The 16,977-nt window shown below is 41.6% G+C and overlaps 1 protein-coding gene across 1 annotated transcript; it reads left to right on the forward strand.

Moving 5' to 3' along the window:
* The first annotated feature begins 827 nt into the window (after positions 1–827).
* On the forward strand, positions 828–16,951 carry LOC123515439. The gene is given in 16 exon segments (XM_045274005.1): positions 828–940; positions 1,949–2,137; positions 2,867–2,958; positions 4,170–4,220; positions 4,223–5,175; positions 9,149–9,243; positions 9,371–9,500; positions 9,873–9,957; positions 10,640–10,785; positions 11,092–11,235; positions 11,677–11,809; positions 11,955–12,196; positions 12,896–13,010; positions 13,454–13,597; positions 15,031–15,163; positions 16,128–16,951. Coding segments are annotated over 14 exon segments (2,652 nt in total). The 5' UTR covers positions 828–940; positions 1,949–2,137; positions 2,867–2,936; the 3' UTR covers positions 16,387–16,951.
* Positions 16,952–16,977: the final 26 nt, after the last annotated feature.

A 16,977-nucleotide genomic window follows, 5' to 3' on the forward strand; every position in this document is an offset into this window, starting at 1 on the left:
AGGTCTATCATTTAGAAACTTTCAAACAAATTAACTGCTTTAGTATGTCATTCTCCTCACCTGTGATAAGTGAAGTCAACAAAGCAGTAGCACTACTTACAGCACATTTGTAATGCCTTTACTTATTCCTACTCACCAACTTTTACTTTCATGTTTCTCATTTCCCCCTCTATAAAGATATGTAGTTGTGAGGGATAGCACACCCTTGCCTTGTACCTCATTGTTTCTCCACCATCTTGATATCTTTATGCCCCCTATCCCCTATCCTCCTTCGTAAAAGAAGAAAAAAAAAAAAAAAAAAAAAAAAAAACCATGGCCGTCCATCAGTCACACTTTTCAAGGCCGAAATATGGTAATTTATTGTATCATTTTCTGCAAGCATGTATCTTGAACAAGTCTATGTTATTGTATAATGTGGTGGATTTATCTTTTCCTATAATTGCAATTTGCTGAAGATTTAGAAAGCATGCCATTTCTTTTTAAATGATAAGTATCTTTTGTGTATGCTTGTCTGTATGATGTTTATGTATCTCATGATTTCATTTATGGATATTGATATCTATATTGTACAGTTGTTGCAATATTTCTGGATCTCGACACAAATAAGGAAATTTCTTTAAAGATATCATGATTGATAATTGCGTTCTATTATTGTTAGGCCATCCCTGTGTTTTACTTTTGTATGTAATAAGATTGTGAAAACTGAGAACGGTAACATGTTCACAGTGAGAGCAGATAATGCCGACTAAAAGTACGTACTTAGGATTGGTTAGATAACACTTTCAAGGTCGCTGATAAAACAACTTCTTAGATAAGAGATTAGGGAACGAAGACTTGAGCAGTGATGTAGGGTTTTGTGGTGGTGAGGGTTTGTCAGTGTGGCAGTGCGCCTTTTAGTCCTTGTGTTGACCATATCAAGCTACTTACACCCACACATCAGGTATTATCTTCATCATTAGTTCGTTGGAAGGTGGTGATTTGCTGCATCATAGTGAGGATTAAGTTTTTAAAGGATTACATTAAGACTTCCATTCCGATAAACAGTGTTGACAAGATATGACTTCTTTGCTGAAGGGAATCATACGTGTGATGCATCAACTCTATCATATGAGATATTTGTATGGTAGACAGTCTTTGTGGAGCTTGTATGATAATTGTGTCTGGAAGAACTTTAAAATTGCTTCATTCTTTAACTTTTGGACAAGTTATTTCCAGAAGAAATAACCACTTCGTCGAATCTCGTGTCATACAGTACATTTCTAGTTAGAAGACCTTGCTTCCCCATGTCCAGACTGTACTGCCACACTGCTCACGTCGACTTTGAATGAATATAGGATATAAATAACTAAGGAACTGAAAATATACACAGTGAAAGAACATAATTCACTCAGCTGGTCTTGTCTTTGCTGAGTGAATCATTGTCACTAATATTTGTAAGTTCGGCCGTTCTGGGTCGTGTGAATCGTAACTGCACGCATCTTTATTTTAACTCAAATGTTAGGCTCAATACATAGCTGAGAATCTAATGTGTCACTATTTGTTTTCATGCAAAATTTTGAATATTATTTATTTATTTCTGGCAAAATGTTACGCGTGCAGGTGTGTACACACACACACACACACACCGCGTAGTGTACTGGTTAGCACGCTCGACTCACAATCGAGAGGGCCGGGTTCGAATCCCGGCGCGGCGAGGCAAATGGACAAGCCTCTTAATGTGTAGCCCCCTGTTCACCTAGCAGTAAATAGGTACGGGATGTAACTCGAGGGGTTGTGGCCTCGCTTTCCCGGTGTGTGGAGTGTGTTGTGGTCTCAGTCCTACCCGAAGATCGGTCTATGAGCTCTGAGCTCGCTCCGTAATGGGGAAGACTGGCTGGGTGACCAGCAGACGACCGAGGTGAATTACACATGAGATATTGATAATTTTCTTTCATGGTTCCTATACCAGCACTGCAAAAAATTCGTGCAGGTGAGAATTATATTTTGTCTCCAATCTCGCTGACAATTGGGAGTGGCCGCGGCGCCTCACGAGTTACGTCACGAAGGCTGCTTGACTCTGATCAGGCTCCACAACACAGGAGGCCAATATGACGCCGCCCCTCCGTGTCCACAGCTGCACCTCCACTAAACTGTTCATGTACGTATTGCGCCTCCTTTTACTCTTACTTTACTCTTACTCTTGCCTTACTCTTACTGTTACTTTTACTCTTGCCGTACTCTTACTCTCACCTCACTCTTGCCGTACTCTTACTCTCACCTCATTTACTCTTACCTTATTCTTACTCTTACTTTACTCTCACTCTTGCCTTTCTCTTACTGTTACTCCACTCCTACTCTTGCCTTATTTTCACCTCACTTCTACTCTTGCCTTACTCTTCACTTTCACTCACTTTTTGCACCACTTTCATCAACTCACCTTACTGCCTTACTCTTACCGTACACCGCTGCCCAACATGACTCCTAGACTGACATGATTTCAGAACGTGCATGGAAGTAGATCTCATGAAGTGTCTTAAATGTGAAAGCATCATATTCGTACTTGTTTTGTGTAGCATAAGGATCAGGTCAGGTGGAAGTTTGGTTGTAGTTAAACCCTGCGTAAGCTAATCTAATTGCCGCCACTATTAAGCTGTGGTGTGTTAAGTTAGATTATATGTCCAATCTAACTAAACTAGCTATTATTAGACGGAGTAGGTGAAGGTAACCAATCTGCACTATAACCTAAAGTGACCAATAACCTAATCTAATCCACTCAGAAAGTAACACACGTGGCTAATCTTTGAACATAACATACTAAAATAAGGGAAGCTGAAAGAAGTCATAAGACCACGCAGCGCTATATGATCTATTACTGCATGCATCACAGGGGCCGTCATGCTTACCTGTGGCTGCACTAGGCCAAGTCTGCGCCGCCAGATCCACGCCCCTCGCTCACTATGAAGTTCAAAGACGAGTCAGGTGAGAACAAGGACAAGTATTACGATGTTTTCCTTCGTGTTTTATCTCTTTATTTAGATTGTTTTTGTGAGAGGGACACTGGCTAAAAAAGAAAAGGAAAAATGTGATAAATTAATGGATTGTCTGCTAGTAATTGGGTTTCATGAGGCTTTAGATTATGTAGTGCTGATATATCTATTTATCTGTCAATGGCTTGCAACTCTGCGATTCATGATGGTTAGTTTGAGTTGTTGTTATTATTATTATTATTATTATTATTATTATTATTATTATTATTATTATCATTATTATTATTATGAATGGCAGTATAGCTTGCTTACGAGTGTATCTTAATTTTGACGAGCAAGATAGAAGCCGCTGACTGTTTCCCCCTTTCTTCTTTCTGATAAAAAAAAAAATAAAAATAAAATAAAACAAAGTCAAACAAACATAAATAAAACAAAGTAGGTAGATAATGAAAGGTAATAAAAACTAACCAAATAAATCAAAATAGATGAATGAGATTAAATTTGAACACTACATCACAGCCTCGACAGTAAACAATTTCGTTCAGCCAGTGTCCTGTGAAGGTAAATAGATGTGCGAGGCTGTGTCCAATTGAAATATTAATAGTTTGTGAGTTTGTAAAGTTATAATTTGTGACCCATTCCACTGGCTCATGTTATTTGCCTTTGATCTCTCTCTCTCTCTCTCTCTCTCTCTCTCTCTCTCTCTCTCTCTCTCTCTCTCTCTCTCTCTCTCTCTCTCTCTCTCTCTCTCTCTCTCCAGATTAGACCATGTTTATTAAGAGTAATATATGTAGATTAGGTTATATCAGTTAGCTTTGTTTTGATTAGATTTGGTTTGTTGAGATTAAGTTAGGTTAGATTAATTAGGTTATGTTGAAGTTAGGTTAGGTTAGGATTAGCTTGGGTTATGTTTGGTTAGGTTTGGTTTTAGTTTTAGGTTTGTTAGCCTCAAACCCGTATTCAGAAACGGTTTGCTTTTCCACTACGAATGTTTTTCAAGGCCACAGAAATAATTAGCTGGGATTTTCAAGTGTTTCTTCAGTTAATAATGTAGAAATCTTATCATGCTGCCTCCAAAACCTTAAAAACACCTTAAAAACTCGTGCAAGTTTAAATAAAGACTTCTGAAATATTGGGAGTGGAGAACGGAAGTGTTTGAGGATACAAGCCTCTGTAATAGGCCTACCTTGTTGTTGTTGACAGGGTGGTTGCGGGTGGTGGTGTGCTTCGCTGTGCTCTTCGCCCACCATGGCCTGCGGACGCCCTCATCACCGCCCTCCCTAACATCGCCGCCTCCACCTCACCTCCTTCCACTCCAGCCCCTCCTCCTACCACCCCTGCTCAAGGAAACGAAACATACGAAAATGAATATACCGTCAGAAACATAAACTTGACATCCGGGAAACGAAAACAAGAGGACACTGTACTTGGACGAAATATTCTGACTGTATCACATAGATTTCCGATAACCGACAGTGTGGTTGTGGGTGGTGAGAGGGAGTCTAGTGGTGTAGCAATAAAGACACATTCCTTGCCCACTGCAGCCCCCAGCCTGCCATCACGCGAGGCTCATGAGGAAACAAGTGAGGAAAATTACCAATCTGAATTCAAAAGTGCGTCGTTTAAACGTAAGATTGACGTGACTAACAGTGAAGGAGATTATGTACCAAACAAAGATAGTAAAGATTATAACTCTTTGCTTAGAGAAGAGATTGTGGCAACTAACAGTGAAAAAGATTACGTGTCAAACAAGAACAGTAAAAGTTATATTCCCTCGTATAGACAAGAGATTGATACGACAAAGAGTGAAATAGACAACAATGTATCAGAAAAGAATAGTAAGAGTGACATTGCTACGTATCTTTGGCCTCCCTTCTTTGCATTTCGAGGTGGGAAGGACACAAACTTACCGCTGGAGATCGCAAGGAAACGAACACCTACCAGACAACATAAGAGGAACCTTGATGGACAGAGAACCAACCTCCTAAGTAAATATGCAGTGCTGAAAGACGATAGAATAATTTACAAGCGCAAACCTGACATTTCTGGGTCTGTGAAGTTGAGAGGCAGGAAGAATGTATCACGTCCATCACCATCAGCTCCGTCACAGGACTGGCAGAGTGGGAGAAGCGGTGAACAGAGGCAGGAGGAGGCGGTGTCTGAAGGAGGGAAGTTTCAGTCATCCTCCACAGAAGACTATGAATTCAAGGTTTGTTTTATCAAGTACTTAGTGAACGGCAGAGTCTTAACTATTTATTATAATGTTTTCTTATGTAGAGCGACTAAAGGCTACAAAAAAAAAAAAAAAGGTTGAAAGGAATAGAGACCCACTAAAGCAAAGGACCCAAAAAGAGTGAGTCAGTTGAGTGAGACAATTCATTCACTTTTACTGCATTCCTTTCCTTTACTCTTATCTCGTCTGCTGAGCTGCTGAGAATTACGACCGTATTCTTGGAAGTCCTCTTATCTTAATTGAATACCCTCGACTGAAAGCTATTTGTGTTTTCAGGATTCTAATGATAGTTTAATGAAGCTTTTTTTTTTTTTTTTGCGTCGTGAACTGGAAGAGCATCCCTTGAGAAGCTGAATGATAATATTTGTGAAGTTTAAAGAGTACTGTAATTCTTATGGGAGCCTCACTAGACTGCAAGGAAGGTGTAAGCAAATCAGAGAACGTAAGACTGCGGAAGTGAGTGTAAGTAGTGAATTAATTGAATGCACCAATAATCGATTTTACACATTTTTCAACTAAACATCAATTCCCTTGTTCATCGTAATGCCCTAGAAAAAGTCAGCGTTATTTTTCCAGTATTTGGTGAATTATAATGCCCTGGAAAAGTCAGTGTAAGTTAGGTTAGGTTAGGTATATGGTGAATCATAATGCCCTGGAAAAATCAACGTTATTTTTTCGGTATATAGTAAATTATAATACCCTGGAAGAGTCAGTGTCATTTTTTCAGTATATGGTGAATTCTGAAAGAGTGTTGGAATAAATTCTCATCGCAGTTCACAAATGTCTAAAAAAATAAGTGTTTTTGTTCGGGGTTTAAGTTAATAATTGTATTCGTCCACACCACGCCTTCACCTGCATCACACACAGCTTCTGTTTACAGACCAGGAAACATTTACTGTATATCGCACTAGCACTGACAAACACTAATAGATCCTGGATGTTGTATGTTTCTATGCCTTTTAAAAATCTAGTTTCCACCTACACTACACTACACACACACACACACACACACACACACACACACACACACACACACACACACACACACACCTTTGACTCATTCAGTAGCATGACGTGTTTCCTTATTCATACTGATTACTATTAGGTGATTACATGCAGCTTCAGAAACTCATGTGGGGGGGATTATAATACTGAAAACTGTGGTCATTAATCTCCTGACCTGTATAGAAAGCCTAATGTTAATAAAATGGTAGAAATGTGCCCCAGTATTGAAGGAGTTAACATCTGTGGGAACGGATGGAGTTTTATCTTCAATCAGTGTATCGCGAAATAGAAAAAAAAAAAAATGTAATAATTGCACGATAATGTTACAGAAGACGATGGCAGATAATGAATGGACTTGTTCCTTAACTGATACGAGATAGAATGTTCTCACGAGGTTACGTTGGGAAAGATGAGGCCGAGGGAGTGACGCAAGACAGCCATTGTACCTAAACCTAAATGTTCCTTTCTTTAATCTTAATTTGATAAGAATATAGAAACTGAAAATGTGACTGGGAAAGAGGAATGCAGCGGGCAAAGAGATTTAAGTAGTAGAATTGGAGAAGTGATTATTTTATTTATTTATTCATTTATTTATTTATTTATTTATGTAAGAGGGAAAAGCTAGCCAAGGTAACATAAAGCGAAAAATAAAGAAAGCCCATTTAGTTGCCAGTCCCCTTGCAGGTTCGAGAGAGTTAGCCCCCCGCCTCCCCCGCCAAAAGAAAAAAAAAAAAAAAAATAGGGATTGGTTAATTTCTTGCATCCTTCCACTTAAATGATGGAAGGACAAAAAGGATCAAAAGAAAGTTGATGTAGTTTCGGAGACTTTTTTCTATGATTGCAATGATAACTTTGATAATTTTCTGTGTTATAATGCAAGTTATAAGGGTTTTCACTTTTATCGTTTCTTATTATTACTATTATTTCTATTCTATTGATGGCTGTACAAGGATTCTACACCATTACTGAGCTCTGGTAGAAGTTATAAGGACTTTTTAGGTTGTTTTCACACACACACACACACACACACACACACACACACACACACACACGGCCCGGTAGCTCAGTGGTTAGAGCGCTGGCTTCACAAGCCAGCCCGGCCGGGTGAATTTGTGTGTGTATCCTTTTACAGTGAGTAGGTACGGGGTGTAAATCGAGGAGTTGTGACCTTGTTGTTCCGCTTGTGTAGTGGTTAGATCGGAAATAACGCTTGACTCACAATCGAGAGGGCCGGGTTCGAGTCCCGGGAAGCGGCGAGGCCCCTGTTCACCTAGCAGTAATTAGGTACGGGATGTAACTCGAGGGGTTGTGGCCTCGCTTTCCCGGTGTGTGGAGTGTGTTGTGGTCTCGGTCCTACCCGAAGATCGGTCTATGAGCTCTGAGCTCGCTCCGTAATGGGGAAGACTGGCTGGGTGACCAGCAGAATACCGAGGTGAATTACACACACTACACACACACACACACACACACACACACACACACACACACACACACACACACACACACACACACACACACACACACACACACACACACACACACACATGCATCCCAATTCTACTTTTGTGCGGAGTTATCTTCTTTTGAAACAAACTTAATGGAGCTCAGATGACAATAACTGAAATGTGATTGGCCGGTATCAGAGCAGCCAGTGGTTATCGCGAGCCTTGGCCTTGTGACGCAGCTGAGAGGGCGTGCTGTACGTGCCGCGACGCAGAGCTGCCGCCTGACAATAAACACACTGCCTTATTGATAGCTGGAACTCTGGGGACATTAAGCTTGAAAAATAGACAAATAGATAAATGAATGATAAATAAATAAATAGATAGATAAATGAATAGACAAATATAAGATCTTTCAAAAGATGAAAAGTAGATGATTTTACTAGCTAACTTTATTAATTCATCCATGACAAGACGGAAGAAAGAATAGATAAATCATGAAAAAATTAGTTTATGTGATGAATGAATGAATAGATAAGAACCTGACTTATTATTTCTGTGGCCTTATAAAACAGCCCCAAGCAGACCTTAACGCGTTTAACCCCTTCATACTGAGATGCATTCTTATCTTGAGTTTGGATATGATTAGACGATGTTATTTACATTAGGAAGGATTTATGAAGGTCAGAAGATTAATGACTAGAATCTTCACTATTTTAACTCCCACGAGAAGCTGTATAAAATCGGTAAATAGTAAGCAGAATGAATATGAAAAACGCGTCATAAGGCTGAAAGGATTAAGAATATTGGCTGAAGAGTTTCAATATCAATAAGGCTGGCAAAAAAGAAAATAAATAAGTAAATAAAATAAATGAATGAATAAATAAGATAGATAAATACCGGTAGAAATGTAACAAATCAGTGCACGGAGGTGAGTCTGAGGTGGCTGTGGAAGTTCGTGGAGGTCAAAGAGATGAATTAATGACCGCCTTATCTTATCGTGTTGTCCAGTGAAGATGTCTACTCTGCTCGTGATAATGTTCAGAGTTCCATACTTCATAGATCCACGTAGGTAAAAACGCTTCGTGTAAAGTTCACCCCAGGAAATTAGACACTCACGAAAACCTGACCAAAGCTGCACCGTGAATAAATAGCTAAAGAGGATTTCCTTCAACTTAATTTAACCGAACCAAACTTCACGTAACCTAACTTAACTTAATCTAGCTTAACCTAATCTAACGTAACTTAATCTAACCTAACCTAGTCTAACTTAAGCTAATACAACTTAAGCTAACCCAAATTAATGCATCATAGCTTTATCTTTCAATCATTTATGTATCTATTTATTTATCTTCATTTATTTAGTATTTTATTGAGGGGTGAAAAGAAGGGGAACGTCTTTTTAGGTCGAATGCTAGGAAAACAAAGAAAAAAAAATAGAAAAAAACAAGAAATGATCACCAGAAAAAGAGTAAAAAAAAATCCTCTCATTCTATCTGCAGACGGAGTGGTCGCTGTTCCTGGAGGGGCTGGTGCTGAGTTCCGTGCACTGGGGATGGCTTTTCGCTGCCCTGCTAGCCGACCCTCTCATGGACAGGTATGGCTAGCTATGCAGGGGCGTGGATCGTACGTTAAAACTTGTACAGTGTATCAGGTGAGTATTGTGTTGCTCTTACGAACGGAAGTGTGTGAGAGTGGTTAGTATGCCGTTGTTTTCCTCCCAGGGCAGGCGTGGGCGTCGTGCTGGCGGTATCCATGGGCGCGTCTGGCCTCGTCGGTCTCCTCACTCACGCTGCTTCGCTCGGGGGTCCCTGGGCTCTCCTCGGCCTCAGGGTGGTGCAGGGAATCGTCCAGGTGTGTTCTAGAACTTAACAACACTCGCCTCCAAAGTATTGACATAGTTAAGAATCAACCCGAACATTAAGGATCTTATAACCTCAAAAGTATCAATAAATATACAACTTTTACCCTCAAAATATCGAGAAAATTGAGAACTTTCACCTTCAAAGTATTAAGAAATCAAGAACTAACTCCAAATATCAAGAAATTAAGAAATTTCACCTCCAAACTATTAAAAAATTAGGAACTCTCACCTCCAAGACCGTTAATCTGACCCAACACTTGAATAATAACTAAGAAGCAGCAGAAGAAGAAATAGGAGTAGTAATAACAATAATCCTTCCTGTCCTCAACCCCATTACGCTCTCCATGTGTCTTCGTGGCCAGGGCGTGAGCTATCCTGCGGTGGTGCGGGTGCTGGAGGGCGTTCCTTTGGCCATCAGAGCCATCGCAGCACTCCTTGTCTTCCTGGGTGCGTAATAATTGTCCAGCCCTTCCCGATCAGTCTCCTTCTGTGTGGGAGGTGTGTGTTCTCCTTCACCATCTCAGCCTTTTCAGCACCATGGCATGTTTTCATATTCATTCTGGTTACTATTTGGTGATTTTACGCAGGTTCAGAGACACGTGTGGGATTAAAATAGTGAAGACTCTAGCCATTAATCTTCTGACCGCTGTAGACCATTCTTAATGTAAATAAAATCGTCTAATCATACCCAAAATTCATGGTAAAAATGTGTCCCAGTGCTGAAGGGGTTAACTTTCCTTCATTATCTTTCATTGTCGTGGTTTTGCTTCACTGTCTTTCACTGCCACGGCCTCCCAGTTCGTAATTTTTGTGAGTCTCTGATATGTTACAGTTGACTCCGCTTTCTAGAGATATTGTAACGTATTTCTGGCATTTCTTAGTGATTGTTTTATGTATTATCTATTTGTCTATCCATTTATTCATTTACTTACCTATTTACTTTCCTATCTGATTAATTAACTGTTTATTGATCCATTTACCTATCTTTTTACCTATCTGTGTACCTACCTACTTAACTATACCTATCTTTTTATCTGTCAATCTTTCTATCTACTATCTATAAATGTACTTGTCACTTTCTTTATCTACGTATGTTTGTATGTATGTATCTTCTCATTCATACTCGCAGGACCCTGTGTGGGGACAAGCGTAGGGGCGTCTCTGGGATCCTTGGCTCAGTGGTACATTGCGACATACGTGGTGGGCAGTGTGGCTATTGTTCTCACGCCCCTGTGCCTGCTGCTGCCGCCGCCGCCTGACGCTGCCCCACACAAGGTACCTGCGCTGAAACTCGTAATCTTTTATTCATCTCCGTTTTCTTTGGAGAGTGACTGTTTTGATGATAGAGAGGATTGAGGCGCGTATTTAGAAACGGTTTGCTCTCTCACCACGACAATTTTCTTAAGGCCACAGAGATTGCCGTGTTTTCATGAGTGTTTTTGTTGTTAATGATGTGGAAAATTTGTTAATCTATCGCTAGAACCATAAAAGCGCCCTTAAAAGTAGTGTAACTTCAGCTAGAGCCTTTTGAATGTTGTGGAGATGTGGTGCGTCAATGTTTCAGTTTCGAGAAATTTACAGGAGATGCATTGGAAAGGCGTCCTCACTTGCCGTGGTGTGTGGGCGTGCGTGGGCGTGCACGTGGCCAACACCTGGATGCTGCACACACTATTGGTGGGGCTGCCTTTTTGCCTCACCTACACCGACCTGGATCAGCCCTCAGCCGTGAGTGTCGGCCGCCTTCCCCCTCCCCCTAGCTGCTGGTGTGGCCTCTGACCGCCAGCACTGGTCTATAGTATAAACATTCTATGAATAATACTGAGGCTTCTGAGGGAATGACTGGTAAGGCGTGTGGGTGACGGAGCTGCAGGAAGTGTTGGCAGGGTCGTCGGCTTGATGGTGCTGAAAGCAGTCCAGTCCATCTGCCTTATTTTGGCCGTGATATTCATACTAGTCACTTAAGAATTAGGAGCCTTGTATTGTGTTTCTGAAGTGTTGAATAACGGTGTTTCAACTTTGTTTTTCTCGTTTTTCTTTCTAGTATCTTATCCTCTGAAATGTTAGTAATTTAACAAGAATACTCTATTTAACTTTTATCAATGCTTCCCTGCATTCCACGACACTTAAATTACTCAGTGAAAGACGACAGGTTGTTCGTACACGCAGAGCGGCTGGGTGGTGGCGGCGGTGGCTGTGGGTGTGTGTGTTGCGGTACGCCTCCAGCTCTTCCTCGCCGCGAAGCTCACCATCGAGAATTCCCCCACCGCCCTCAACCGCCGTCGCATCCCTGTAGTGGCCGGTCAGTGCACGCCAGGGACGGCATTCTTTAAAGTCACCGTTTATTTCAACCTTCTGGAACAGTATTAGAGTGAAATATTCGGAATTTCAATAGTGTTTTCGTGATTGTAGAGCTCAATAAGCTTTCTGAGTGTTGGCACCGGCAGGTACCGCGATGGTGACGACTGCCCTGATAGTCATGGCGACGGCTGGCCTGGACTCCATGGAAGTGCTGGTGGGTGTGGGTGTGGGCCTCGCTGGCTTGGGCGTGGGCGTGGCGAGAGTGGGCTACCGTCTGAACGTGGATGACATTGCTCCGGTGGCTGCGTGGCGCATCACCAAGATACTGGACGCCGCCGGGGTGGTGACGGCGGCACTCTCGCCGCTGGTGGTGACGGCGCTGGCCCAGGTATTGCCTTGCTGGTGACGAAGGGCGGCTTAGTGGAATATTTCTATGATATTTTCTGTGTTGTCCCTCCTTCATAACCTTTCTTCCCACTGATCTACGTGAAATTTGTATGTTCTTCTGTGTCTGTTATGGAGGGGCGGTCTGAGTCACTGTGCTGTCCCTTCATGAACTTCTTTCCGCTTACTGATTGCTATGGAAGTTGTGTGTTCGTTACTTGTCACGGAAAGTCACCTGGTCTTTTGCAGTCTCCTTCCTTTCTTGTGTTCTTGTGATATTTCCATTCATTAGTCACTTATTTATTTTGATATTTGGAATAAAATAGTTCGTGAAGGCGACGAGAATGCCATAAATGTTCTCTGATAAAACACAACACAGTCAACTATATATTCAATAATTCATTCACTTAACCCCTTCAGTACCATGACGCAGTTCCATATTCATTCTGCTTACTATTTGGTGATTTGATAAAGCTTCAGTAACTTACGTGAGGTATTAAGATAGTGAAGACTGTGGCCATTAATCTTCTGACCTTCATAGACCCTTCCTAGTGTCAATAAAATGGTCTAATCGTACTCAAATCTTATGGTAAAAAATGTGTTCCAGTATTGAAGGAGTTAACATCTCAATTTTTTAGTACAAGAAGGTCAGCACCACATTCTAATCTTGGGAGGGGTGTTTACGTGGCGTGTGGTGTTGCAGGCTGGCAGCAGCGGGTGGGTGGGCGTGTGGTTGGTGCCTCTGGCTGCCCTGCTCCCCGCGGCGGCCGCCCACCTCTTCCTGCTCACCTCCAACCCTCAGCCCTGGGACAGCACAGGTAAGTATCGTGTTCCAATTAGATATACTGGTGCAACACATTAAAATTCATAGCGGTTTCTCCAGTAATAGTAACACACACACACACACACACACACACACACACACACACACACACACACACACACACACATACACTACGTAAGACTAGAAAAAAATAAAGATATAACTCATACACTTGATGAAATAAGTACACAACTGACTCAATTGATAAATAAATACACTTTGTAACTAATAAAAAGTACTACAAGAAAACACAAACACTAACAGTAATAATAAATACACAAACAAATAGGACAACCAACAAAAAGAGAACCTAGATAAAAACTAAACAAAAAAGAAAAAACAAAACACTAATGACATCACCCACTCATTCTTCCCCATTCTCTAAAACATTGTATTACTCTATTATATACACAAAGAAGTCCTCATTCCTCGTATCAGACAAAGGCACGAGGGCAGGAGAGAACGGGGCGGCTGTAGGAGGAACAGGAGCAGAAGTCACGGTGAATGGCGGGACGAACACTCTCTCCGTGGGCAGGCAGAGTTTCAAGAGTGCTCGGTCGGCTCTCACCTTCAAGACGGCACGTGAGTTAAGAGTGTGTCAGGATGTGTGTCTGGTGTGTTACTTTCTGACATGTTTTTCTATTGATTTATTTCTTTACATGCAGTGATTTGTTAGTTTTGGTATTTTAGGAGTTTTTTTGGGGCTCACTTAACACTTCCAATACTGGGACACATTTTTATCTTCAGATTTGTGTACGATTAGATGATTTTAGTGACATTAGGAAGGGTCTATGGAGGTCAAAAGATTAATGGCCACAGTCTTCGCTACTTTAATTCCGTAACATAAGTTTCTGAAGCTATATAAAATCACCAAATCGAGCAGCAGAATGAATATGGTAATTTCATATTCTTTTCTGCTTACTATTTGGCGATTAAAACAGTGAAGACTCTAGCCATTAATCTTCTGACCTCCATAGACCCTTCTAATGTAAATGAAATCGTCTAATCATATCTAAAACTCGTAATAAAAATGTGTTCCAGTACTGAAGGGGTTAAGACATTTTTTTTTCTTGTTCTGTGTACGATGTAGCCAGAAATTGTAAGATCTATTCACTACCAAGATTTCGTACATTGCTTTCAGTGTTGTGGATTGTCCCATGTCACGGTAAAAGGGTTGATAATGTTTTTTGTGGGGCTTAACGTGTTCTGTTTCATCTCTCTCTCTCTCTCTCTCTCTCTCTCTCTCTCTCTCTCTCTCTCTCTCTCTCTCTCTCTCTCTCTCTCTCTCCAGTTCTGCTGACTAATAGTGTTTTAAAGAGTGCAGAAAGTGAATGGGAGAAACACCAGCGATAAAATACATACAAAGGAAGTACAAAACATACACACATACATACACACACATACACAAATTCTCTCCCTTTTTTTTCTCTCAATAACGCAAAAAAAAAAAAAAAAAAAAAAATTATCCCATATATTTTCTGGTCCAATTATCATTACCATTATTATCACTCTATTTATTCATTTACTTTTTTTTTTTGCGTAGTTAATGTGGTGGCGTAGTGCGGCGGTGAGTAATCATGGCAACGGGAATATTTTTATGATTCAGGGAGCAAACTAATTTAGCGAGTGTCAACTTCATGATAGTGCGATGCATCATGAGCCAATCGTGCCCGTCAACTGCGGCATTAATTGTTGCTGTCCATTTGTTATGATAATTTGGTGCAGTGACTCTCTCTTTCTCTCTCTCTCTCTCTCTCTTGTTTTTTTTTTATATCTTAGTCTTGTTTTTCCTCGTAAAACATCATTACTCTCTACTTTTCCCTTTTTCTTTTCTTTAGCTATCTTACTTACCCTCAATATCTCAATAATACTCTTATTATCTACTCGTACAACACTCTTACTCTCTTCCTTATCCCTTTATCTACCCTTTCTTTAGCTGTCTTACCGTCAATATCTCAAGAATACTCTTAAAATACTCTTATACAACATTCTTACTCTCCTTTTTTTCTTCCCAGGATCGCGTTCAAGGACTCGCACTATCTCCTGCCGCACCATAGACGATGATCTGGAGGGCGACATGTACAGCGTGGCCAACAGTAACGTGGACTACCGCAGCGTGACGGACGAGGTCGACCAGGATTGCGTCAGGTGTGTATCTGTGGCTTGTGTATTCAGAGGTGTCTTGTTCTTTCATGCACCGCGACTGCTTTCAAAGGCCACAGAAATGACTAGCCGGGTTCCTGTAGGTGTTTCTCTCTTTGATATTGTAGAATGGGTGTTGTTTTGTCACTGGCTGTATTAGAATGTTCTTAAAATTTGTGTTACTTCATGTAGAGTCTTTAGAAAGTAGTGGAGTTGCAGCGTGGAAGTGTTTCAGAATAAAGATTAGTATGTGTGTGTGTTATAGTTGTATTTTGCCTCTCTCTCTCTCTCTCTCTCTCTCTCTCTCTCTCTCTTCCTGTTGCCTGTATTCTCCGTCATATGGTTTCCTTTAGTCAATAGACGCAGATAGGGAAAGCTGTGTTTCTTGGTATTGTCTAAAGGTTATGTTTGCTTCAGCTTCGTGTTGAGTGTGTTTCACTGTTTGATCTGCTGCAGTCTCTGACGAGACAGCCAGACGTTACCCTACGGAACGAGCTCAGAGCTCATTATTTCCGATCTTCGGATAGGCCTGGGACCAGGCACACACCACACACCGGGACAACAAGGTCACAACTCCTCGATTTACATCCCGTACCTACTCACTGCTAGGTGAACATGGGCTACACGTGAAAGGAGACACACCCAAATATCTCCACCCGGCCGAGGAATCGAACCCCGGTCCTCTGGCTTGTGAAGCCAGCGCTCTAACCACTGAGCTACCGGGCGTGTGTGTGTGTGTGTGTGTGTGTTTATAGTGCGCATCCTGTTACCCTATCATCTCCATCACCTTAACTCACACACACACACACACACACACACACACACACACACACTAACACACAGAGATCATCACCTACACACACACACACACACACACACACACACACACACACACACACACACACACTACTACCACCACCACCACCACCACCACCACCACCACCTTAACACCCTTCCGTCGTGGCTGCAGCGTGGCGTCCTCCAGCACCTTCAAGAGTGACGGGGCTGACATGCACAGCGTAGTGGACGAGGCGGACGGGATCACCAGCACTAAGAAGCAGCCCGGGCACCAGTTTGGCTCAATGCTCGTCAATGGATGCACAGCTGACCGCACCTCCGTCTGGCTGTCCTCTCACCACGACCTTGTGTTGGAGGCTGGGGGGGAACACGCCTCCTCCAAGCGAGCTGACACCCACGCCACCAACGCGATTTTCGGGCTTCTTTGGTAATTCCTGTGATATGTGAGCACTCCCTGATGTAATGTCAGTGTTTCTCCAATTTTTAGGTTCTTTTGTCTTATTCTTTGTAGTCTTGGCAATATTATCAGTGAGTTGTTTTTTGTTCCCCTTATTTTGTTCCAGTAATCCAGTTTCCCTTTTTGGCGTGGAACAATATTTTCTCAGTTCCACCGCCACACTCTAAACGTGGCAGTTCTTGCATGCATTGTATCTGTCTATTCCCATTTATCATTCTCATCTACAACTTAATCGAGTTTCAAAGTTCCCTAGTGTCTCGTTGCCAAGAATCTGATTGCTGGGTCTGTTCCATTCATCTGCCAATCTATTTGAGAACCAATTCCTTCCTATCTCTCTTCTATCGAATTTTATCAAGTTGGAATCGATTATTTTCATGCCCTATCCTGATTACTGACTGAGGACTTTACTTGTGTCACGCTGGTTATATTCACAATGCCATTTTCTTCAAGGCCATTGTCATTACCGTTAAGGAAGACGTAAGTGTTGATTGTTCCAAGTGGTGAGATGAGGAAGTGATGCAAGTTGGTTGTTCACTCACGAGTATGTAACGAGCCCTGTGTGTGT

This window comes from Portunus trituberculatus, chromosome 39 (assembly GCF_017591435.1).
Source record: "Portunus trituberculatus isolate SZX2019 chromosome 39, ASM1759143v1, whole genome shotgun sequence".
In the NCBI taxonomy this organism is placed as follows: Eukaryota; Metazoa; Arthropoda; class Malacostraca; order Decapoda; family Portunidae; genus Portunus; species Portunus trituberculatus.